The 25,639-nt window shown below is 34.8% G+C and overlaps 1 protein-coding gene across 4 annotated transcripts in view; it reads right to left on the reverse strand.

Annotated features, from left to right (window-relative positions):
• Nucleotides 1-649: 649 nt before the first annotated feature.
• Nucleotides 650-25,639, reverse strand: part of KCNT2 (potassium sodium-activated channel subfamily T member 2) — a 399,597-nt gene continuing 374,607 nt past the window's right edge. For all 4 annotated transcript variants that reach the window (XM_015120935.3, XM_015120925.3, XM_015120914.3 and 1 more), the window contains 2 exons: nucleotides 10,806-10,890; nucleotides 650-3,181 (listed from right to left, as the gene is read on the reverse strand). In XM_015120935.3, the coding sequence (XP_014976421.1) occupies nucleotides 3,070-3,181; nucleotides 10,806-10,890 (197 nt within the window). In that variant the 3' untranslated portion in view covers nucleotides 650-3,069. The remainder of the gene's footprint in view (nucleotides 3,182-10,805; nucleotides 10,891-25,639) is intronic.

Here is a 25,639-nt window from a genome sequence, read left to right on the forward strand (position 1 = left end):
TGATGTTTCTCACTGTCAAGATCAAGATATACAGGAAGCCAAGAAAAATCCCACAGAATTCACCACCATGTCTTTCTTCAAGTCCCAATTCCCTAATCTGTCTTCCTCCTTCTTTCCAACGTTCAGAACCTTCTTAGGTCTGTTTTACATATAATATCTAGGGGGTTTAGCTGTGTTTAGCAGGAGGAATAGGGAGAAATGGGAGTATTCCATTTTCCTGGAACTGGAAGTCCATCTTTACATTAAAAACTATTTTTTCTTTTCTCTAACCAGAGCTTTTCTGATTCTTAAATGAGTGTATTGTGACATGATTCTGTGTCGTAAAATACTTTTCTCTTCTGACATCTTCACTAAGGTATATTTTTTTCTTACCTTCTCTTTTCTTCTTGCCCCCTTTTTTCCTAAAGTTCATTTCCTCCCATCTCAACTCTCCTTCCATCCTCACTTCTCCTTTTCTGAAATGGTGCAACTATTCAGAATCTATTATATTAAGGCATAATTCAAAAGAACTTTATTTATCACTATATTTTCCAATGAGATCACCTCCATAGTTATTTTGGGTTTAAAATATAAAACTGAAAAATGATTTTTATAAGTCCAACACATAATTTATCTAAGCAACTGAAGTTTAGGCAAAAAACATCAAGAGTTTTCATCATTAGAAATAATTTTATTATTTATTTTAAAGCAGTTCAATGTAACTGGTAGCAAAATGGTACAGACAATAAACAGAATCAATTCCCATTGGGCTACAAGGACTATTATTGACTTTATATTTTATTTGCATGTGCAAGTATAATTATTTTAAAAAGGCAACAGTTCATTAAAAGTCTTGTATGAGCATGTTTTTATTCTTTAAATAACAGAAAGACTAATAAATTATCATTATTGTAGCAAGCTGGTATGAACTGTGTCAAATATTAAATTTGGACTAATGTTCATAGTCAAAAATAATTATTTTAAAATTTATGAAACAAAATTTTTAGTTATATAGGAAATATAATCATATCCTAGCTTAAAATCGTAGTCTCAACAACTGTCATAGTGCAAAAATACCAAACTTCAGATCTTGTGGGGAAATAAAAGATTTGTAAAATCTTACATTTATTCCTAAAAATAATGAAGTAAAAAAAGTCAACTTAAAGAAACATCGTACTTGACTCTTGATATGCAAATATAAAATAAGTTCATTAAATTTATTGTTTTTCTCTGTTACATATATTAGTTCCATTCTGCCTTCAGTTTTTAACAATTTATATGTGAATGTGTGTGTCAAATATATTTCACATGTTTATAACATATACACATATATGCATACAATCTTTAAGTTTTAAGGCATGCTCCCAATTTTAGGTAACGTGTTATACATTCTACTTCTCTGATCAAAGTAGAGTAAATGCAGGGTCTCTGTTTTAGGGGTAATTCTTGGTGTTCTTGTTATTCTAAAATGTGAATAATGTAAAATACCAAAAAGAAAAAAAGACATTTCATAGTCTCCAAGCCAAATTATATAATAACTATAATCTTTGATTTCACATTGCACTTTATACTTTTATTTCTGTAGAATTATTGAGAGAACATTAGAATATCTTTTCTTAAAAAAATGTATTATCCTTTAAGTTGATCTGCTTCATTATGAAAAGAAAAAGTTTCCCTTTCTAGTTTTATATTCATTTTTTGTTGTTGTTGAATTAAAATCAATGTCAAATTCAAAAATTAAAAAATACAAAATTAGAATAGTATATAATTAAGTTTACCAATGTTTCTTTTATAGGAACATTTTAACACACTTCCACGACCTGGTAAACTATGTACACATACTCTTGTGCTTTTTTGATCTATTTCTCTAGGGGGTAAATGCAATACAGGTAAAAAATGGGTGTCATAAATGGTCAATTTATATTTAAATTTATGACTCAAATTCTGCATGATTTGCATTAATGTTAAAAGCCAAGAACTACCTATTTTTGTTTTATGCTTTTCTCTCATATAGTTCATATATATGATTTCAAAGTTAAGCCAAAATTTTTAATACACCCTTCATCGAGTGTTATTGTTTCATTACCAAAGACATAAGAAGGACTTTTAATGTTTTGAAGTGTCTTCAGATTCCATAAAAGGTATAAATTATCTTCTGTCAATTTTAAAAGAATTTTTCTAATGAAATTTACTATATAGATATATGAAAAATGGTAAAGCCCAAGAGCCTAAGGACAATCATTACTGTATATTTCAAGAAATCCAGTTAATGTTTCAATCCTTGAATTAAATTTAAGTCAACAAATGTGTATTAAGTATTTTCTCTATGCTAGGCATTCATTTAGGAGAATAATAGATATTTGCTTTATAGTATGCTTTTCTTGGCATAAAATGTTTGCTAGACATAAAATTACCAAAAAGTGCAGGAACCTAGTGTTTCTTTTTATTTAAGTTTTAGTTTCTTCAGTGTAAAACATGCTATGAACATCTCAAATTCTAAGATAAATATTTTTATATCATAAGGCAGAGAAAAAAAGTTAAAATGACTTAAAGATTTGTATTCTAAAGCAAACTATGATTCTTACACAAAAGTCAGCCACACAAGTTTGTTGGTTAATCTCTATGTAGAGAAGACTAGACAATTATGATGAGCTCAGTTTTGTAAAACAGTAAGTTTAAAGAATATGATATGACACATTTAATTTTTAAGAGGAGCAGCAACATTCTGTGTCCATTGTGATGCACCAAATAGAGTTAGATTATGTCAATTTCATAAAACCTTAATAATTTTTAAAATTGGTTTCATATAGTTTGGATTATTATAAAATAATTAAATGTTAGATTTAAATTTTTGTATTTTAATATAGCTTTTCAAATCTATTCCATTGATGTCCTTCAACTATTAACAGGGAGAGTACCAGTAAGTAGTACATTAAATTTCAAAATGATCTATACTTCTAAGAGAAGAGATTATGTTTTTAAATATGAGAGAATTACAAGTATTTCCATCTAGTTTCTTTTGTGCCAGCAAAACTTTTGTGGTTCCAAGCAAGGTCCCTGTAGGAAAAAAGTTTCTCATTTTATTTTTTATCAAAGTTGAGTTTCCTCACGAGAATCTTGACCAGTGACATTGCAGATGCTGTTTCTTCGACTAGGCTCACTGTTTGGAAGGTAGGCCAATGGATCTGGTCGAATTAAGTATCTAATAAAAGAAAACAAAATAAATAACTTTGCAATAGTAAATACAGGCAACATTGATTCACACTAACACTTTATATTTCTACTTTATTTGTTCAGTTTTCAGATAATCTAAACTGTCTATATACAACATTGGTGGCAGAACTCACTGTTTGAGTTGGCCTTTACAATTTGGCATGGTTAACATGATCATTTTCATACCTGAGAAGATTATGATGATGAATGCTGATGAATCAAGCACTATTATGTTTCTTCTTCTTCCTCTTTTTCCCTGTGCATGTTGGCTGTCAGGCACCATTATTTTTCAATTATAATCAATTTCAGCACCTTCATCTCATCACAGTTTTATGATTTAGTATGCTGTTGACTTATTATCCCTTACTTTGGCCATTTTTCTATGAAGGAGACCTACATTTTAGCCATTATTCTTCCATTACTTAACTGTTCTTTGTCTTATTTTTATGACTTAAAAAAATTAGGAGATTGATGTAAGGGGTTGCTGTAGTCTTTTCAATTTAAATATTTTGTGAATCTATAAAATTAAAAATTTAACAAATGTTTATAGTGAATATAATGCATAATGTTTAAATTAGCTGAAAAAATATTTATCTAAAATTCAGGTTATGGTATAGTAAGTGATAATATTAAAGTATGGAGAATCATTCTTAACTAATTCTACTAGTAAATACAAAAATGTTTATCTGCCAAACTCAAACTTTTCATTAATGTGAGAATTTGTTTTAAGAGAGTTGTCTTCCTTCAGACTGTCAAATGATGTACAGGCATACCTTTTTTATTGCTTTTTACTTGATTGTACTTTGCCAATATTGCATTATTTATAAACGGAAGCTTTGTGGCAACCCCGCATCAAGCAAGTCCGTTGGAGACATTTTTTTCCAACAACATGTGCTCACTTAGGGTCTCTGTGTCAGATTTGGTAACTTGAACTTTTTCCATTGTAATTATATCTGTTATGGTGATCTGTGCTCAGTAAACTTTGATGTTCCTATTGTAATTGTTTTGGGATAACATTATTCGCACCCATATAAGAAGGCAATTTTAACCAATAAAATATGTGTGTTCTGGTCACTTCATCAACTGGCTGTTCCTTTGACTTTCTCTCCCTCTCCTCCACCATCTGTATTCCCCAGAATATTAGGCACAAGAATATTAAAGTTAGATCAGTTAATAACCCCAAAATGACTTGTAATTGTTCAAGTGAAAGGAAGAGTCTTATGTCTCTCACTTTAAATCAAACGCTAGAAATGATTATGCTTAGTGAGGAAGGCACATCAAAAGCTTACATAAGTTGGAAGTTAGGTCTTTTGTGCCAGTTAGCCAAGTTGTAAATGCAAAGGAAAAGTTCCTAAGGAAATTAAAAGTGCTACTTCAGTGAATACACAACTGATAAGAAACGTAAACAGCCTTATTGCTGAGATGGCAAAAGTATGAGTGGTCTGGAAAAAAGATCAAACCCGCTACAACATTCCCTTAATCCAAAGCCAAATCCAGAGCGATGCTCTACTTCTTTTCAGTTCTCTGAAAGGTGAGGGAGGTGAAGAAGCTATACAAGAGGTTAGCTACAGAAGAGGAAGCTAGCAGAGGTTACCTCATGAAGCTTAAGGAAGTAAGTCTCCTCCATAACATAAACGTGCAAGGTGAAACAGACAGTGCCAATGGAGAGGTTACAGCAAGTTATCCAAAAAATCAAACTATTAATAAGATCGTTGATGAAGGTGGCTAAATTAAACAACAGATTTTCAATTTGGAAGACAGACTTCTATTGGAAAAAGGTGCCATCTAGTACTTTCATAGCTAGAGTGGTGAAGACAAAGCCTGGTTTCAAAGCTTCAGTGACAGGCTGACTCTTTTGGTAGGGGCTAATGCATCTGGTGACTTTCAGTTGAAGCCAGTGCTCATTTACCATTCTGGAAATCCTAGGGCACTTAAGAATTCTGCTAAATCTGCTCTGCCTGTGCTCTAGAAATGGAAAAGCAAAGCCTGACTGGCAGCACATCTGTTTAAAGCATAGTTGACTGAATATGTTAGGTCCATTGTTGAGACTTAACGCTTTAAAAAAAAAAGACTGTTTTCAAAATATCACTGCCCCTTGATAAGGCACCTGGTCACCCAAGAGCTCTGATGGAGATGTACAATGAGATTAGCATTGTATCACTCTTGCTAACCCAACATCTATTCTGCAGTCCATGGATCAAAGAGTCATTTCAATGTTCATGATTCATGGGATGAGGTAGAAATATCAACATTAACAGAAGTTTGGAAGAAGTTGACTCTAACCCTTATCGATGACTTTGAGGAGTTCAAGACTTCAGTGGAGGAAGTAACTGCAGTTGTGGTAGAAATAGCAAGAGAACTAGAATTAGAAGCGGAGCCCAAAGATGTGATTCAATTTCTGCAATCTCTGACGAAAACGTGAATGAATGAGGAGTTGCTTCTTATTTATGATCAAATAAATTGGTTTCTTGAGATGAAATCTTCTGGTGAAGATGCTATGAACATTGTTGAAATGACTATAAAGAATTTATGTTATTACATAAACTTAGTTGACAGATAGCAGCAGGGTTTGAAAGGATTGACTCCAGTTTTGAAAGAAGTTCCACTTTGGGTAAAATGTTATCAAAGGGTATCACATGCTACAGATAAATCTTGCATGAAAGAAAGTCAATCAATGCAGCATACTACTTCATTGTCTGATTTTAAGAAATTGCCACACCATTCAAACCTTCAGCAACCACTACCCCAATCTGTCAGCAGCCATCAACATTGAGGCAAGACTCTCTACCAGCAAAAAAAGATTATGACTCCCTGAAGGCTCAGATGATTGCTAGCATTTTTTAGCAATAAGCTATTTTTAATTAAGTACATTTTTAGACATAATGCTTTGCTTTTGCACACTTAGTAGACTAAAGTATAATGCAAATATAAATTTTGTATGCACTGGGACCAAAAAATTCAAGTGACTCGCTTGATTGCAATATTCACTCTATCGTGGTAGTCTGGAACAATCCTGCAGTATCTCTGAAATATGCCTGGGTATCTTCAGTGACTGCTTCTTGAGCACCTGTAGGAAACTGTGCTAACACCTTAGAATTTAAAAAAATCACAAAACTTACCCCTGTCTGGCAGAAGATTAAAGCATAATTTATGAAGTAGATATAATGGAAAGAAAAAAGAAATTCCAAATGTCATACAAAGTGAAAAAGAACAACAGAGAGAATTAGGAACTACTTTATTGAGGAGTTGAGTTGAACTTGCCTCTCCAGGCTTCAGAGAAGATTTAGGAGGAAGGAACAGGAGGTGACCCCAAACGTTGTCAATGGAGACTACAGAGGATGGATGTTTCTGATGTGCTTAGAAAGGATTTGACTTTAGAAAACTGGTAAATCATGGTAGGTAAATTCAGAAACAAAGGTAGGAAACAGGTAATGAAAGACCTTAAGTTTCAGAATAAGTAGTTTCAATTGTGTTCCAAAGGCCGTAGGAAGCCACTAAGGGTTTGAAAAGGAGAGAAAGAAAATAAATATATGCTACATAGCATTCTAAGAAAGCCATGTTCCAAGTCCAAATGAAAGAAGTATTTCATACTTCTATAATATTTTTAAGAGGCAGTATATAAAATGAACAGGGAAACTAAACAGTGAGAACTCTAATAAAGATTGCACTGTTTTCTTAAAGACTGAAGGAAAAAGTTCATAAAATATACTCCTTAATGAAAATGAGAAAAGGCAATCAAAAACATTGAGTCTATTTTCTTTGATCTTTGACCAAAAAAAGTTGAGATTAGTGTTCCTGGACCTATTAACTGGATTTTGCCATCTATGCACACTGCTTTATAATTACTTTAAATATCAATAGCATTGTAGATTGATGAAGAAAACTAATAGTGCAAATTATACTTTTTAATACCATATCATCTAGTGATTTATTATTGTTTGTATCAAATTAATGTTGCTTCTTCATTTAAAATGAACTTCTGAAAGTGAATTTTTAGAAAAACATAAAAGAAACCAGCATAATCCATTATCCTCTACGTTCATTGATGTAGTAGCAAAAGTTCCTTTTCTTACTATTATCATTACAAAACCTGTGAGTCCAATAAAGCAAATTTCTTAAACTGTGTTTTTACATATTACTTGTCATGGTAGACATCTTTCAAATGATAATTTATCATTGCTCTGGTTCTGCTGAAATTTAATTATCTCAGTGCCACAAATACAGATCACTGCAATGGTGTAAATAAAGCTTTTTTTTTTTTTTTAATGGCAGTCATGTTGATGTTTTAGCTTAAAACTAATAAAAAATAAGAGTATCTAAAAGGCAGAAAATTCTCTAAAATATGTCTACTTTACCTGTTCACATTGTGACATACGTATTTTATTCATAAGTAAAAAGATTAAACATTATTTGAAATTATAAACATAAATATTTGACAAAAGGACATGTTCTTAGATTCAAAAGGTTGACAGCATTTTCTTTGAACATTCTGTCAAAAATAATTAGGGAAATGATTGTATTAAGCTAGAAATATAATTTATTACAAAATACAAATAAGGTAAGCATAATTTAAAAAATTCTGTATAATTAACCCAATTATACTTATTGAAAAAGAGGTATAAGAAGGCTGGAATTAATATGGGTAGATTAGATATTTAATAAAATTATCTATACTATGGACTTAAAAGAAAAAAGACATGTATAAATGTGGATGCTAAGAAAAAAGGACAGCTTTATTTTATTATCATAATATACCATGTGAAGGGTCCAGGAGGAGCAATTAAAATCCAAGTGCATCATAAATAAGAAGTTTTCCTCTAATTGAAGTCCTTTATAAATTCAATACCACCATCAGATACAATTTTTGACAGTGACTTAAGAATTCTACTAGCTTAAATTGTTATTCATCTGTTTCCCCAATGCTCCTGTATTCTAACCAGTATTATCAGATGGTAAAATAAAGCAATATTAAACTACATAGTTCTATCTTAGGTGCATTTTAGGAATCTCTTCACACTTATTTGGGGTCAGATTTACTCCTGCTGTTGTATTTTCCTAATAAGTTTTTGAAATGCTTCCTGTTTCTGCCCTAAAACAAAACACACCTCAGTAGTTCAACACTCATTCTTCTACTTTTTCTTCTGTATTTATATTTTTGGGAAAAACATTCCCTATTTGCCTTTTTCAGCTGGAAAATAAGAAATATTTTTGTTTTCTATAGAAAACGGGCTTATCTTCAAAGTTCCAATACTATGTATCTCAATGCTTTCTATACATTTCCTCTTTGTACTTTAAATAGTATATTTGAATGGATGGATGAAGAAAATTTGTGATATACAGGCAAAGTAGAATATCATTCATCCATAAAAAAGATGACATTCTGTCATTTGCAGCAACATAGTCAGAACTGGAAAATATTATGTTAAGTGAAATAAGCCACAGCAAAACCAATATCATATGTTTTCATTCAAATGTGTGAGCTGAAATAACTGATCTCATGGAGATAGTAGGTAGAATGTTACCAGAGGCTGGGAAGGGTGATGAGGAGGGGAAGATGGAGAGAGATTGGTTTATTAGTAACCAAAATACAGTTACACAGAATAAATAAATTCCAGTGCTTCAAAGCACAGTAGGGCAACTATGCTTAACAAGACTTTATTGTATATTTCAAAATAGCTGGAAAAGAAGATTTGGGATATTCCTAACACAAAGAAATTATAAATGTTTGGGGTAATGGCTATCCCAATTACCCTGATTGATCATTACATATTTTATGCATGTATCAAAATATCACATGTACCCCATAAAATGCACTAGTATGTATCAATAAAAATTAATTAATTAGAAAGTCAATGTTTATTAAAAATACACATATACTTGGACCCACATATCATCTCTCTTTTTTTTACTACCCAACAACCCCTCTTTTCAGGTTGGAAGATTGTCTTCCCATTCTGACTTGTTTTGATGAAACAACATTTTTATTTTTATTTTTGTAATCACATAGTTTTGAAACCCTGAAGCTATGTTAGATTTCTTTTTCAATTCCCAAATCAATCATCAAGTCTCATTTTCTGCCTTCATAAATCTATTTAGATAGGGGCTTGCCTTTGCAATGCTTTATCTTGATGCTATGACAGATGGTTGGTTTCCTCACACCTGCTTTTTAATTGTTTACCCTGCATTCATGTTCACCCCAACCCTAACCCATCCTATCAATCAATTCTATTATTTTCTGCAGAACTCCTTTAAAAAAATCATACCCTTTCCACTCCAGTCAAAATATTTCACAAAACTGACAACATATCAAAGAGTCTTCTAAATTTTTGCACATTATTACATTTAGTTCTAAACCTCTTGCATGGATCCATATTATGTTCAGCATCACAAAATGTTCTCAGTTCTGCTAGTCTCTGACCTTATCACTTGCTTTCTGGATTACAGACGCAAACACATCCTATGGATCTAATATCCAACAAAACATGTGGATCTTTGGCACTCGTTTTATGTCAGCAATACAATCTATAGTTAGCTACCTTGGGTAAACATCACTTGATCTACCCCAGGACAGGTCATGTATCTCAAGGGCAGATTCTTGTAAGGAATTTCTTTCCTAGGCTTACACCAACAGTCGTCAAAGTGCCTTTTCTAAAGTCTTGCTACATGGTTGCTCATATATGTCTAAGTACTGTCCATCATCTATAAGACCAAATTTAAATCCATTTTGTCATCTAAGACCTTTCCAGAGGCAAATATAATTTATTTTTCCAGTATTGCATTTACCTTTCACCAGAAATGCTAACTACACAAAACTTCTACTCCAGTCAAATTGCCACCGAAACACTTTATGCAATTCCTGTATAGTGCATTTTCCAAGCCATTCTTTCTGTTCTGGACTGTCCTCTCTTCTCCACCATCACAAATTCTATCTATCCTTCAGAGTCCAGTTTTACATTCTTTATAATTGCTCAACCACTCAATAAAGTCTCCCTCTATTAATTCAGGAAAGCACTGTCTATCTCATTTAACTTATTTAGTTTGTTAGTGACAAAGTCATATTATGTATTGCTATTAAATTTTTCATGTGTAAATTGTAGCTTTGTTAATTAGAGTTTACTTAAGGACTTTGAAGTCACAGAAAATGCCTTAGTCTTTCTATCTCACATATTTAGGTGAGTGCTACAACTGTATATGTTCAATAATTATTTTTTGAGAAATAAAATTAGTACCATAGACCTATAAGTGCTTGACCAATCGTAATTTGGCTTTTGGGAACTTGAAAGTATTTAGAACTAGACAGTGTGGGATATTTCAGGTTTTCTGTTGAGTTGCTCTTTTATTCTTCCAGGTTTTCCCTTATTTTTCCAAATATTTTTTAGCTCACAGAATACAGAATTCATGCTATTTCTTTATTTTATACTCCTTTTAAACAATCATAATTTTTATATTACATGAAACACATCAAATGCATTTGTTTGTTTACAAAATTAGGTATAGACTATTTAAGCACTTATAAGAAAAATAAGAGGCTATTATGGCCTAAATGAAAGTACAAAAATAAATAGTAGTTTTCTAAAAATATATGTGTTATATGAGATATGAGATCAACTTACACAACATCATTCAGTTCTATTCTGGTATCTGGAGATGGGTTAATCAGGATGTAGGAGAGGGTACTTTGATGATCATTCATTTCATCTAGAAGATAAATAAGTGACAAGTTTGTTACACTACTTATAGAAAATTACAGGAATTACTATCAAACAGCTTATATTCAAACCATATAGCTGTCAACAAGAACTTATTTAGTTTTGTCCACAGCATGATTGTGCATGTAAGTTTGGCTGTTTTCAAATTACTGTCATTGAAAATATCTGATGGGTACTTATTTTTTGTTCCAATAGATGATAAAATAAAGTATCTAATTCTGTTCAGAATAACCACAGTTATAATCTACCTTTTATTACACTGAAAAAGTATTTTTCTTTAATAAATGACTGGATAAGACATTTACTTGATTTATTATGCTTTATCAATTATAAAAAATAATTATGGCTATAGATAACAATCCTAGAAAAGAATATCCACACAGGAAATTCTTGGGAAAAATAATATAATTACATTATGTTTAGAAAACACGATAGAAATGTATCAAAAAAGCTTGAAGACCCTAAATATGTGTTTGGCTTTGCTACATGACACGTCTCATGTAACTCATCTTAATGCTTTTGGAGAATGCAAATAATTCTGTGGAACAGAATTTAACCATGAATTTTAAGGGAAGTGTACTCCTGAATCATTTGTTTTTCCTAAAGCTATATATATATCCTGTATTTTTATTGCTAAATCTGGTGGTCACATCTAGTGTTAGATGGCTAGGTTAACTGTCTGGAGATTAAAATTACAATGAATTTTAATTCCAAAAACAAATTCCAAAAACAAAAAGGCAAAGAGATTTGGGGTCTCAATTTTTTAGATTTCAAGATTATCGTAAGATGTAAATACAAAGTTATGTGGATGTATACTTCAATAAATGTAATTCCTCCCATGGGCAAAATTTTCAATCTATGAGAATTCTCTCAAAAATCCTGTTCTTGAGCTATAGTATTCCAGCCACTAAAGCTGCAGACAAGAATGGCTCCTGAAGAAAGAACTAATTTTTTCAGTTTGACCCAAAGTCTAAGAATAAGTTTCATACCAATCTAAGAATCAATTTCATACCAATACCAACAGTATTTAGTGCATACTCAAATAACTGCATTAAACTAAAATCAAGATATTTTAAGGCCAACATAGCTGACCCTGATGAACAATTTGCTGCACTGGAATATAAATTACTTTCATAAAATAATGTTGACTACTGTGTCCCTCTAATGAGAAACTTGTCACTTTAATATGAAAGACACTATTTTCAGCTATGGTATTTGAAGTTGATATGGAGATGTGCACTATTTTTAAAGTGTAAAAACAAAAATCCTTATCTTATGAGGCAGATAAATCATAAAATAATTAAACCCACTATGCCAGTAAAATTATTACAACCAATAGCTCACCAAATTCATAATCAAATAAATTAGCATTTTCAGTTCCACATCTATGGTATACATACAAGGAATTGTATCATGCCATAGTGTTAGGGTTGCCAGGAAAAATAGAGAATGCCCATGAAATCTGAATTTTAGAAAAACAACTACCATTTTTGTTGCTGTTGTTGGGATCTCACTCTGTCACCCAGGCTGCAGTACAGTGGCTTGATCATACAACTAATTTTTTTTAGAATAAATGTATGTCAAATATTGCATGTGATATACTTATATTAAAATACTTTTGTTGCTTATCAGAAATTTAAGTTCCATTGGGAATCCTGTATTTTTATTGCTAAATCTGGTGGTCACATCTAGTGTTAGATGGCTAGGTTAACTGTCTGGAGATTAAAATTCCAATGAATATATATTGAAGCTTACTACAAATAAGGTATAATTCCAACTCAAAACATATTTTACTGGCATGAGATTACTTGGATTATTTCTCCATGTGAAAAGAAATTTTGATTCATATGTGCTCTTTGAGAAATGCCCTCTTGTTTGAATTTCTACAACTGTTGTGTAAAGGTACAGATTGATAGTGCATTGTGGAGACTAAATTGTAATATTCTAAAAGTAAGAGGTGGACTAGAAAATCTCCATCTTATTTGACTGTATATAACTCCGTTTCTTTTATAAACAATGACATTATTGAACTGTGATACAAGAAAAACAATTTAACAGATAACTTATCAGTCAGTATCAACACCTGACCTTTATCCTTGATTATTAACAGGATATTATACTCATTTTTGGTTCTAGAATCAAGCCAAATTCTATTGGTGACCTGGTTTATCTGTTAAAAATGTAAAAATTGTGTAGATAATTGAGAAATTTCCAGCAGGAGATATTATTTTTGTGCCAATATTATTTTTTCTGCTTAAGTAGCCTGTATTATTTTTCCTACTGAAGATTTTTATTTTCCCACAAACCACAGAAACTGGAGCAAGCATTTTGCTAATGTTTTCAATTCAATTATTATATATGGCTTATTGTGACATAGAAAACATCACAATCAGAAATAATCACTCCTGGCTTCTTTCCTCACCCCTCACCGACTTTTCCTCAGGGAGAAGGAATGACTTATCTTTTAAAATTAGGTTAAAATAATTTACTGACTTCAAAGCTATTCTCTTTTTCTTTCATGTGTGCCTTGCTATAGGGTACATTTTGTCTGCTTGTTCTCTTCCATGCTGCTTTGTGGAGAAGGCCTGCAGTTGCCCCTCTTTTTTGTGACTTTGTGTTTAAGAAGCATTATATAATGCTAATATAAATGACGAGTTAATGGGTGCAGCAAACCAACACAGCACATGTATACATATGTAACAAACCTGCGCGTTGTACACATGTACCCTAGAACTTAAAGTATAATAATAACAATAATAAAGAATTAAGGAGTGAGATTTTCTAAAAGCATATTGCAGTCACACATCAAAACCGCACTCAACAATAGTTTTTATTAGCCATAATCCTGGAATATTTTGTCTCCATCACTCTTTCTCCATGGTTATTTTCTAGACATTCTTTCATTCTGGAGGTGAAAATGTGGTAGATTTGTGGGATCTTCAGGATCATATCATGATAATTATCATTGACTATGGCAAAGATACAAATTAATTAAAATATGGCTCTGCAACAAGAATACCATATTTACTGAATAAAATAAATTTTGTTTGGTAAATTAGCTTTACGAACAACATAATCTATTTCTTATCAAATACAAATATCTGTGAAGGGAATTTGCAGCAAATATATTTACTGTGTTCCTGATAACCAAAATATGATATTGGCAAAATTAAAAAAAATTATATAGTTTAAATTATTTTCATTAAAATTACTTTTTCATCAGTGACATAATTCTTTTAATAAAACTACTCATAAAAACTGAAAATAGTATTTTTGAATATTATAAACTTTAAAATAAATTATATGGAGAAAAAGTTAAAGATTGCTACTAGTATTTACAAAGAAACTTATTTTGCTATATTAACTAGCATATAAAATTATTAAATAAAAATCTTCAAATGGCAAATATTTTGCTTAGAGTAGTTTGTATAAATAGATCACATTAGAAAAGAGACAGAATCATATTCCTATGGTTCTTACAAAATAATTGATTAATGAATCCTATTCCATACACATTAATTTAATATTTTTGTTTTGTTTTAAATTTTCATGTTGAAGTATTTTAAGAGGATTTTTGAAAGAGGATGAGAAATTTAAATATCATGTATATTTGTATAGGTTACCATTAAACAATACTTCTGTTATAGACTGAATTGTGTGTTCCCCCACAAACTCCAGTATTGAAAAGCTAACCACCAAGATGACTGTATTTGGAGATAGACCCTCAAACACTAATTAAGTTTAAATGGGGTCAACAGAGTTGTTCCCTAATCCAATAGACTGGTGTCCTCATAAGAAGAGGAAGAGATACCAGGAGTAAATACACACAGAGACAAGACTGTATGAGGACACAGAAAGAAGGCAGCCATCTGTCAGCCAACATGAGAAGACTCAGAAGAAATCAAATTTTGGGCACCTTGATGTTGGACTTCCATCTTCCAGAATTGTAAGAAAATAAACTTCTAGTGTTTAAACCATCCACTCTGTGATATTTTGTTATGGCAGCCCTAGTGCATGAATATAACTTCTGAAAACACACATCCATTGTATCATGTATAGTCAGAGGAACATTCTATATAATATAACCATATCACTTAGAGGCCCAGTTAAGAACAAAGGCTCTGAAACCCGACTACATGCATTGAAATTCTGGGTCTGCCAATTGCTCACTCTGAGATCTTAGGCAAATTATTTAATTTCTCTTAATCTCTGAGATTAGCATCCTGGCATGAAAAATTAGGATAGCAACAGTGCAATTTCACAGGTTGTTGTTAGAATTAAATTCTAAAAAATAAATAAGAAATACAATTTAAAATTAATATGTTTACTTTGATTTATAGTTCTTGTACTTAGTGCCTTATTGATATTAAGTGCAACATAAAGATTAGTATTATTGTAGCAGGCATAATCAAGCAGTAAATTACAAAAAAACAATTATATATGTGTTGCTATATGAAGGTGTTGGCATGCATAAATAGAGAAAGAGTGTTTTGAACAAATAGAAGGGCAAATGGCAAAACAGGAAATGGTTTGGTTTAATTTGTAGAAAGTAGGCACCAGGGAATGGACTAAAGTGAGAGAGGAGAAGATTAATTTGAGATGATGTTGAACAGGCAAGCTGGGACCAGATTCTAGAAGGGCTTTTCCCTTGGTCAGCAGTTTGAATTTTATTCTAAGTATAATGAAAAAACATTGAAAGCTTGTAAGGGTCAAGGGGAAGATTGGTGGTATGAAACAATTTTATATTAAATATATCACTTTGATTGCTTTGTGGGAAATTAACTGTGTGATTTAAACTCAGGACTATTAGGTGGTCATTGTGAAACAGAAACCCATGTGAGAAATATTGGTAGCATGAGAACAACAGAAATTGAATAAATTAGTAAAAAGGGAGGGGAAGAGAGTTAGAAATGATGTGGGAGACAGAAAGGGGAAAGAGAGAGACAGAGAGAGAGAGGAAGGAAGACAGAGAAAGAGACTGAGAGAAGGAGAGAGAGAATGGTAAGCTGGAGACACCAGAGTATGTTTGAATGCCAATGGGAGAAAACAAGTAAAATAAATTGGTGCTATATGAGAAAGACAGTGTGTTTTCCTTTAGTCAGTACAATAAACACCTTATTAGGGAAGATAATCTCAGTTGTACAGTACTTACTTCTTCTACATAGTTGGTAATAGCATAACCTAGTGATGATTTCATTTTCCTTCACCTGAACTTACATACACATTACGTGTTATCCACCTATAAAACTGACTAGTTTTACAGTGCTGACTCAATTTGCTCATGTATTCCAGTTCAGTGTCAAATTATGTTTATGAGTACAACTATTTTGTCTATTTTTAGTGAACTGACCAGTATATTTGGGGGATGTGAAAGGTGCTTAAAGATAAGAATAAAAGAAGAATAATTCCATTTAACTGACTTCTATTTAAAGATACTTTTATTACCATTCAAAGATTTTTAATCATTTCATGATAGGCAAGATAAAATTATTAATAATGTTTGAACTGTCTTAATTTATCTTCATATCAATATTCAGTGTATTCAAGATTATATGAAACTATGAGCAAAACGAGTAAATAGATTTTCAGAACAAGCTACATTGCAACTTGCCATGAGCCACTCCATCACTTACTAGCTTCCGGCAAATAAAACTAGTTACTTGATACCCAATTTTCCTTTCAAAATAGAGTATTCAATATTTATTAAAAACCTATGTCGGGGGGGCGGAGCAAGATGGCCGAATAGGCACAGCTCCAGTCTCCAGCTCCCAGCACAAGGGACACAGAAGACAGGTGATTTCTGCATTTTCAACTGAGGGTACTGGGTTCATCTCACTAGGGAGTGCTGGACAATCGGTGCTGGTCAGCTGCTGCAGCCCAACCAGCGACAGCTGAAGCAGGGCGAGGCATCGCCTCACCTGGGAAGCACAAAGGGGAAGGGAATCCCTTTTCCTAGCCAGGGGAACTGAGAGACACAACACCTGGAAAATCGGGTAACTCCCACCCCAATACTGAGCTTTACCAAGGATCTTAGCAAACGGGCACACCACGAGATTATATCCCACACTTGGCCGGGAGGGTCCCACGCCCACGGAGCCTCCCTCATTGCTAGCACAGCAGTCTGTGATCTAACAGCAAGGCAGCAGCCAGGCTGGGGGAGAGGCGTCCGCCATTGCTGAGGCTTAAGTAGGTAAACAAAGAACTTGGGAAGCTCGAACTGGGTGGAGCTCACAGCAGCTCAAGGAGGCCTGCTTCTCTCTGTAGACTCCACCTCTGGGGACAGGGCACAGCTAAACAACAACAACAACAACAACAAAAAGCAGCAGAAACCTCTGCAGACGCAAACGACTCTGTCTGACAGCTTTGAATAGAGCAGTGGATCTCCCAACACAGAGGTTGAGACCTGAGAACGGGCAGACTGCCTGCTCAAGTGGGTCCCTGACCCCTGAGTAGCCTAACTGGGAGACATCCCCCACTAGGGGCAGACCGACACCCCACACCTCACATGGTGGAGTACACCCCTGAGAGGAAGCTTCCAAAGCAAGAATCAGACAGGTACACTCACTGTTCAGCAATATTCTGTCTTCTGCAGCCTCTGCTGTTAATACCCAGGCAAACAAAGTCTGGAGTGGACCTCAAGCAATCTCCAACAGACCTACAGCTGAAGGTCCTGACTGTTAGAAGGAAAACTAACAAACAGGAAGGACACGCACACCAAAACCCCATTAGTACATCACCATCATCAAAGACTAGAGGCAGATAAAACCACAAAGATGGGGAAAAAGCAGGGCAGAAAAGCTGGAAATTCAAAAAATAAGAGCGCATCTCCCCCGGCAAAGGAGCGCAGCTCATCGCCAGCAACGGATCAAAGCTGGACGGAGAATGACTTTGATGAGATGAGAGAAGAAGGCTTCAGTCCATCAAACTTCTCAGAGCTAAAGGAGGAATTACGTACCCAGCACAAAGAAACTAAAAATCTTGAAAAAAGAGTGGAAGAATTGATAACTAGAATAATTAATGCAGAAAAAGCCATAAATGAACTGACAGAGATGAAAACCATGACACAAGAAATACGTGACAAATGCACAAGCTTCAATAACCGACTCGATCAACTGGAAGAAAGAGTATCAGCGATTGAGGATCAAATGAATGACATGAAGCGAGAAGAGAAATCTAAAGGAAAAAGAAGAAAAAGAAATGAACAAAGCCTGCAAGAAGTATGGGATTGTGTAAAAAGACCAAATCTACGTCTGATTGGGGTGCCTGAAAGTGAGGGGGAAAATGGAACCAAGTTGGAAAACACTCTTCAGGATATCATCCAGGAGAACTTCCCCAACCTAGTAGGGCAGGCCAAAATTCAAATTCAGGAAATACAGAGAACACCACAAAGATACTCCTCGAGAAGAGCAACTCCAAGACACATAATTGCCAGATTCACAGTAGTTGAAATGAAGGAAGAAATCTTAAGGGCAGCCAGAGAGAAAGGTCAGGTTACCCACAAAGGGAAGCCCATCAGACTAACAGCAGATCTCTTGGCAGAAACTCTACAAGCTGGAAGAGAGCGGGGGACAATATTCAACATTCTTAAAGAAAAGAATTTTCAACCCAGAATTTCATATCCAGCCAAACTAAGTTTCATAAGTGAAGGAGAAATAAAATCCTTTACAGAGAAGCAAATGCTTAGAGATTTTGTCACCACCAGGCCTGCCTTACAAGAGACCCTGAAGGAAGCACTAAACATGGAAGGGAACAACAGGTACCAGCCATTGCAAAAACATGCCAAAATGTAAAGACCATTTAGGCTAGGAAGAAACTGCATCAACTAACGAGCAAAATAACCAGTTAATATCATAATGGCAGGATCAAGTTCACACATAACATTATTAACCTTAAATGTAAATGGACTAAATGCTCCAATTAAAAGACACAGACTGGCAAACTGGATAAAGAGTCAAGACTCATCAGTTTGCTGTATTCAGGAGACCCATCTCACATGCAGAGACATACATAGGCTCAAAATAAAGGGATGGAGGAAGATCTACCAAGCAAATGGAGAACAAAAAAAAGCAGGGGTTGCAATACTAGTCTCTGGTAAAACAGACTTTAAACCATCAAAGATCAAAAGAGACAAAGAAGACCATTACGTAACGGTAATGAGATCAATTCAACAGGAAGAGCTAACTCTCCTAAATATATATGCACCCAATACAGGAGCACCCAGATTCATAAAGCAAGTCCTTAGAGACTTACAAAGAGACTTAGACTATCACACAATAATAATGGGAGACTTCAACACCCCACTATCAACATTAGACAGATCAACGAGACAGAAAGTTAACAAGGATATCCAGGAATTGAACTCAGCTCTGCAGCAAGCAGACATAATAGATATCTACAGAATTCTCCACCCCAAATCAACAGAATATACATTCTTCTCAGCACCACATCACACTTGTTCCAAAATTGACCACGTAATTGGAAGTAAAACACTCCTCAGCAAATGTACAAGAACAGAAATTATAACAAACTGTCTCTCAGACCACAGTGCAATCAAACTAGAACTCAGGACTAAGAAACTCAATAAAAACCGCTCAACTACATGGAAACTGAATAACCTGCTCCTGAATGATTACTGGGTACATACCGAAATGAAGGCAGAAATAAAGATGTTCTTTGAAACCAATGAGAACAAAGATACAACATACCAGAATCTCTGGGACAAATTTAAAGCAGTGTGTAGAGGGAAATTTATAGCGCTAAATGCCCACAAGAGAAAGCTGGAAAGATCTAAAAATGACACTCTAACATCACAATTGAAAGAACTAGAGAAGCAAGAGCAAACACATTCAAAAGCTAGCAGAAGGCAAGAAATAACTAAGATCAGAGCAGAACTGAAGGAGATAGAGACACCAAAAAACCCTCCAAAAAATTAATGAATCCAGTAGTTGGTTTTTTGTAAAGATCAAGAAAATTGACAGACCACTAGCAAGACTAATAAAGAAGAAAAGAGAGAAGAATCAAATGGACACAATAAAAATGATAAAGGGGATATCACCACCGACCCCACAGAAATACAAACTACATCAGAGAATACTACAAACACCTCTATGCAAATAAACTAGAAAATCTAGAAGAAATGGATAATTTCCTGGACACTTACAGTCTCCCAAGACTCAACCAGGAAGAAGTTGAATCCCTGAGTAGACCAATAGCAGGCTCTGAAATTGAGGCAATAATTAATAGCCTACCAATCAAAAAAAGTACAGGACCAGATGGATTCACAGCTGAATTTGACCAGAGGTACAAGGAGGAGCTGATACCATTCCTTCTGAAACTATTCCAATCAATAGAAAAAGAGGGAATCCTCCCTAATTCATTTTATGAGGCCAACATCATCCTGATACCAAAGCCTGGCAGAGACACAACAAAAAAAGAGAATTTAGACCAATATCCCTGATGAATATCGATGCAAAAATCCTCAATAAAATACTGGCAAACCAGATCCAGAAGCACATCAAAAAGCTTATCCACCATGACCAAGTGGGCTTCATCTCTGGGATGCAAGGCTGGTTCAACATACGCAAAACAATAAACGTAATCCAGCATATAAACAGAACCAAAGACAAAAACCACATAATTATCTCAATAGATGCAGAAAAGGCCTTTGACAAAATTCAACAGCCCTTCATGCTAAAAACGCTCAATAAATTTGGTATTGATAGAATGTATCTCAAAATAATAAGAGCTATTTATGACAAAGCCACAGCCAATATCGTACTGAATGGGCAAAAACTGGAAAAATTCCCTTTGAAAACTGGCACAAGACAGGGATGCCCTCTCTCACCACTCCTGTTCAACATAGTATTGGAAGTTCTGGCTATGACAATCAGGCAAGAGAAAGAAATCAAGGGTATTCAGTTAGGAAAAGAAGAAGTCAAATTGTCCCTCTTTGCAGATGACATGATTGTATATTTAGAAAACTCCATTGTCTCAGCCCAAAATCTCTTTAAGCTGATAAGAAACTTCAGCAAAGTCTCAGGATACAAAATTAATGTGCAAAAATCACAAGCATTCTTATACACCAGTAACAGACAAACAGAGAGCCAAATCATGAATGAATTTCCATTCACAATTGCTTCAAAGGGAATAAAATACCTAGGAATCCAACTTACAAGGGATGTAAAGGACCTCTTCAAGGAGAACTACAAACCACTGCTCAGTGAAATAAAAGAGGACACAAACAAATGGAAGAACATACCATGCTCATGGATAGGAAGAATCAATATCGTGAAAATGGTCATACTGCCCAAGGTAATTTATACATTCAATGCCATCCCCATTAAGCTACCAATGAGTTTCTTCACAGAATTGGGAAAAACTGCTTTAAGTTCATATGGAACCAAAAAAGAGCCCACATTGCCAAGACAATCCTAAGTGAAAAGAACAAAGCTGGAGGCATCACACTACCTGACTTCAAACTATACTACAAGGCTACAGTAACCAAAACAGCATGGTACTGGTACAAAAACAGAGATATAGACCAATGGAACAGAACAGAGTCCTCAGAAATAATACCACACATCTACAGCCATCTGATCTTTGACAAACCTGACAAAAACAAGAAATGGGGAAAGGATTCCCTATTTAATAAATGGTGCTGGGAAAATTGGCTAGCCATAAGTAGAAAGCTGAAACTGGATCCTTTCCTTACTCCTTACACGAAAATTAATTCAAGATGGATTAGAGACTTAAATGTTAGACCTAATACCATAAAAACCCTAGAAGAAAACCTAGGTAATACCATTCAGGACATAGGTATGGGCAAGGACTTCATGTCTAAAACAACAAAAGCAATGGCAACACAAGCTAAAATTGACAAATGGGATCTAATTAAACTAAAGAGCTTCTGCACAGCAAAAGAAACTACCATCAGAGTGAACAGGCAACCTACAGAATGGGAGAAAATTTTTGCAATCTACTCATCTGACAAAGGGCTAATATCCAGAACCTACAAAGAACTCAAACAAATTTACAAGAAAAAAACAAACAACCCCATCAAAAAGTGGGCAAAGGATATGAACAGACATTTCTCAAAAGAAGACATTCACGCAGCCAACAGACAAATGAAAAAATGCTCATCATCACTGGCCATCAGAGAAATGCAAATCAAAACCACAATGAGATACCATCTCACACCAGTTACAATGGTAATCATCAAAAAGTCAGGAAACAACAGGTGCTGGAGAGGATGTGGAGAAATAGGAACACTTTGACACTGTTGGTGGGATTGTAAACTAATTCAACCATCATGGAAAACAGTATGGCGATTCCTCAAGGATCTAGAACTAGAAGTACCATATGACCCAGCCATCCCATTACTGGGTATATACCCAAAGGATTACAAATCATGCTGCTATAAAGACACATGCCCACGTATGTTTATTGCGGCACTATTCACAATAGCAAAGACGTGGAATCAACCCAAATGTCCATCAGTGACAGACTGGATTAAGAAAATGTGGCATATATATACCATGGAATACTATGCAGCCATAAAAAAGGATGAGTTTGTGTCCTTTGTAGGGACATGGATGCAGCTGGAAACCATCATTCTCAGCAAACTATTGCAAGAACAGAAAACCAAACACTGCATGTTCTCACTCATAGGTGGAAACTGAACAATGAGATCACTTGGACTCGGGAAGGTGAACATCACACACTGGGGCCTATCATGGGGAGGGAGGAGGGGGAGGAGATTGCATTGGGAGTTATACCTGATGTAAATGATGAGTTGATGGGTGCTGACGAGTTGATGGGTGCAGCACACCAACATGGCACAAGTATACATATGTAACAAACCTGCACATTATGCTCATGTACCCTAGAAGTTAAAGTATAATTAAAAAAAAAAAAAAAAAAAAAAACCTATGTCAGTACCCTACCTGTGTTTAAAAGAAAACATAGATTTTCTTTTAAAACCCAATGTTATGTTTTATAAATATTGAAAGACCAAAACCACCTTGCTATATTTTTTAACATGATAAAGAATTCAAAAGAAAGCAAACATGAACAATTAGTCTAAACATGTATGATTTCTTCAATAGTGTAAAGTCCTGTTTTTTTTTGTCAGGATGTTTCTCCATTGTCTCACATCCCTTGCCCCATCATAATCTTCAATGCTACTGGGAGCCCTGGTAAATGGAAGCTCTCAATAAGTGCTAGTTTTTTTCAAAATACTATGATGAAAGCTATTTTATATTAAATAATATGGAACAAAACTATACAGATTGTCTTCATAGTAAGGAACATAGTGTACATTTAGGTTTAAATAGAATATTCATTGCATGTCAAATAAAAGGTTTTACATGTGTTCAGGTGAAGTACTTCAAAATGTAGTGATGAATCTAATTTACAATCTGAAAATGTAAAATCAAGACATTACAGAAAGCCAAAAAAATTTTGGAAACACAAATAGCATATTTATTAGGTAATTTTATTTTAATAATTGGCCCCACTGATTTAAAGGTACTACTACTGACGTAATAGCTGAGGATTGAATAAAACTATACTAAACATATTACTTAAATAATTTAAAAATAAGTACACACCAAGTTTTCCAGTTTTGCATCTATACTGTAGTACTTTCATTTGACTTACAGAACATTTTTACGATTAGTTGATAATTGTAATTTATCACATGGTGTTCATTAGTTTCTTCTTCAATTAAGTCATTCAGTAATGATAACAGCATGATTATATGAATCACAGATAATTCTAATTCTGAGGACACACCAATGAACAAGACAGGCAAAGTTTTTGCCTTCACACATCCTTTTAGCAATTTTCTTAAAATGGTTTCATACTGTATAATACATATCTTCAGGATAAGTGTCAGGAATCTTTAGTGATAGGTTTACTGTAAGGTACTGTAAGCTTCCTATATAACTTTAAACATATCATTGAAGTTATTTTAGGATCACCATCATTGTTTTGATTATCACATAGGTGTGTTAGGTAAAAATGAAATGAGAAATTAACTAATCCCAAGTGCACATTGAGTTTTGACAATAGCATAGTGTAGCAACCACTACCATAATTATGTTGTCAAATATTTTCATAATGCCAGAAAGATCTCTCATGCCCCTTTTGTAGTCAATTTTCTCCTCTCAACTTCTAGCAATCACTGATTTCAAGAAGCAATCAGTTTTCTAGGAGTAATAAAATGTGTTTCTATTTTTCTCTTAGCTATATTTTTGTGTTGAATCCATGTTATTGCATGGATCTACTTTGATGCTAATATAGCCACTCTAGCTTTCTTTTTTTATTGCATAAAAAACCTGTTTTAAGATGTGCTTTTCCGCAGAGGAGTTGAGGCAGGATGACCAAACAGAAGCTTCCACTGATCATAATTTCTGAAAGAACACCAAATTGAACAACTATCCATGCATAAAAAGCACCTTCATAAAAACCACAGATCAGGTGAGCAATTACAGCATCTGTTTTTAACTTTATGTCACTGAAAGGGGCACTAAGGAGTGTAGGAGAGACCCTCTTGAATTTCCAACACCAACCCTCCCCTATCTTTTGGCAGTGGCTGCATGGTGCAGGGAGTCTGTGCACTCGGGGAGTGGAGAACACAGTGACTGTGAGACTGCATTGGAACTCAGTACTGCCCTGAAACAGTGGTAAGCAACACTGAGCAAAGCTCAGCCAACGCCCACAGAAGGAACACTTAGACAAGTTCTAACCAGAGAAGAGCTGCCTATTCCAGCAGTCAGAACCTGAGTTCTGGCAAGCCTTGTCACTGTGGGCTAAAGTGCTCTGGGATTCTAAATAAACTTGAAAGGAAGTCTAGGCCATAAGGACTGAAATTCCTGGGGAAGTCCTGGAGCTGTGTTGGAATCAAAGACAATGGACTTGATGGGGCACAAGACCCAGTGAGATATCAGCTGGGATGGCCAGTTCACAGGTCCAAGAGAGGCTCCTCCTTTCTGCTTGTGGGGAGGAAAGAGTAAAGAGGACTTTGTGTTGCAACTTGGGTACCAGCTCAGCCATAGTAGGACAGGGCACCAGGCAAAGTCCTGAGGCCCCCATTCCAGGCTCTAGCTCCTAGATGATATTTCTAGACAGACCCTGGGCCAGAAAGGAACCTGCTTCCTTAAACAGAAGGATTCAGTCCTGGCATCATTTATTACCTGCCAACTAAAGAGCCCTTGGACCCTGAATAATCAGCAGTGATTGCTGTGGGCCTTAAGTGAGACTCAGAGATGTACTGGCATCAGGTATGACCCAGAACATTTCCAGCTGCGGTGGTTACAGCAAGAGATTCTTTATGCTAGAGAAAAAGAGGGATGAGTAAAGGGGACTTTGTCTTGTAGCTCCAGGTACCAGCTTGGTCACAGTGGGATAGAGCACCAAGTGGGCTCTTAGGGTCCTCAATCCTAGGTCTTGGCCCTTGGTCAGCATTTCTGGACCTTCCCTGGGCCAAAGGGGTGCCTGCTGTCCTGAGGAGAGAGATTGACGCCTGGCAACATTCACCAAAATCTGACTGAAGAGCATGTGGGCCGTGAATGAACATAGTAACCAGGTAGTATCCAACATTGGCCCGGAGTGGTGGTGGTCACACGGAGAGACTTCTTTGCTTATAGGAAGGGGAGGGAAGAGAGGGATGGACTTTGTCTGTGGGTTGGGTGCCAGGTCAGCTGCAGTAGGATAGGGATACAGTTAGAGTCCTAAAG

The sequence above is a fragment of the Macaca mulatta genome, chromosome 1 (assembly GCF_049350105.2).
Source record: "Macaca mulatta isolate MMU2019108-1 chromosome 1, T2T-MMU8v2.0, whole genome shotgun sequence".
Classification (NCBI taxonomy): domain Eukaryota; kingdom Metazoa; phylum Chordata; class Mammalia; order Primates; family Cercopithecidae; genus Macaca; species Macaca mulatta.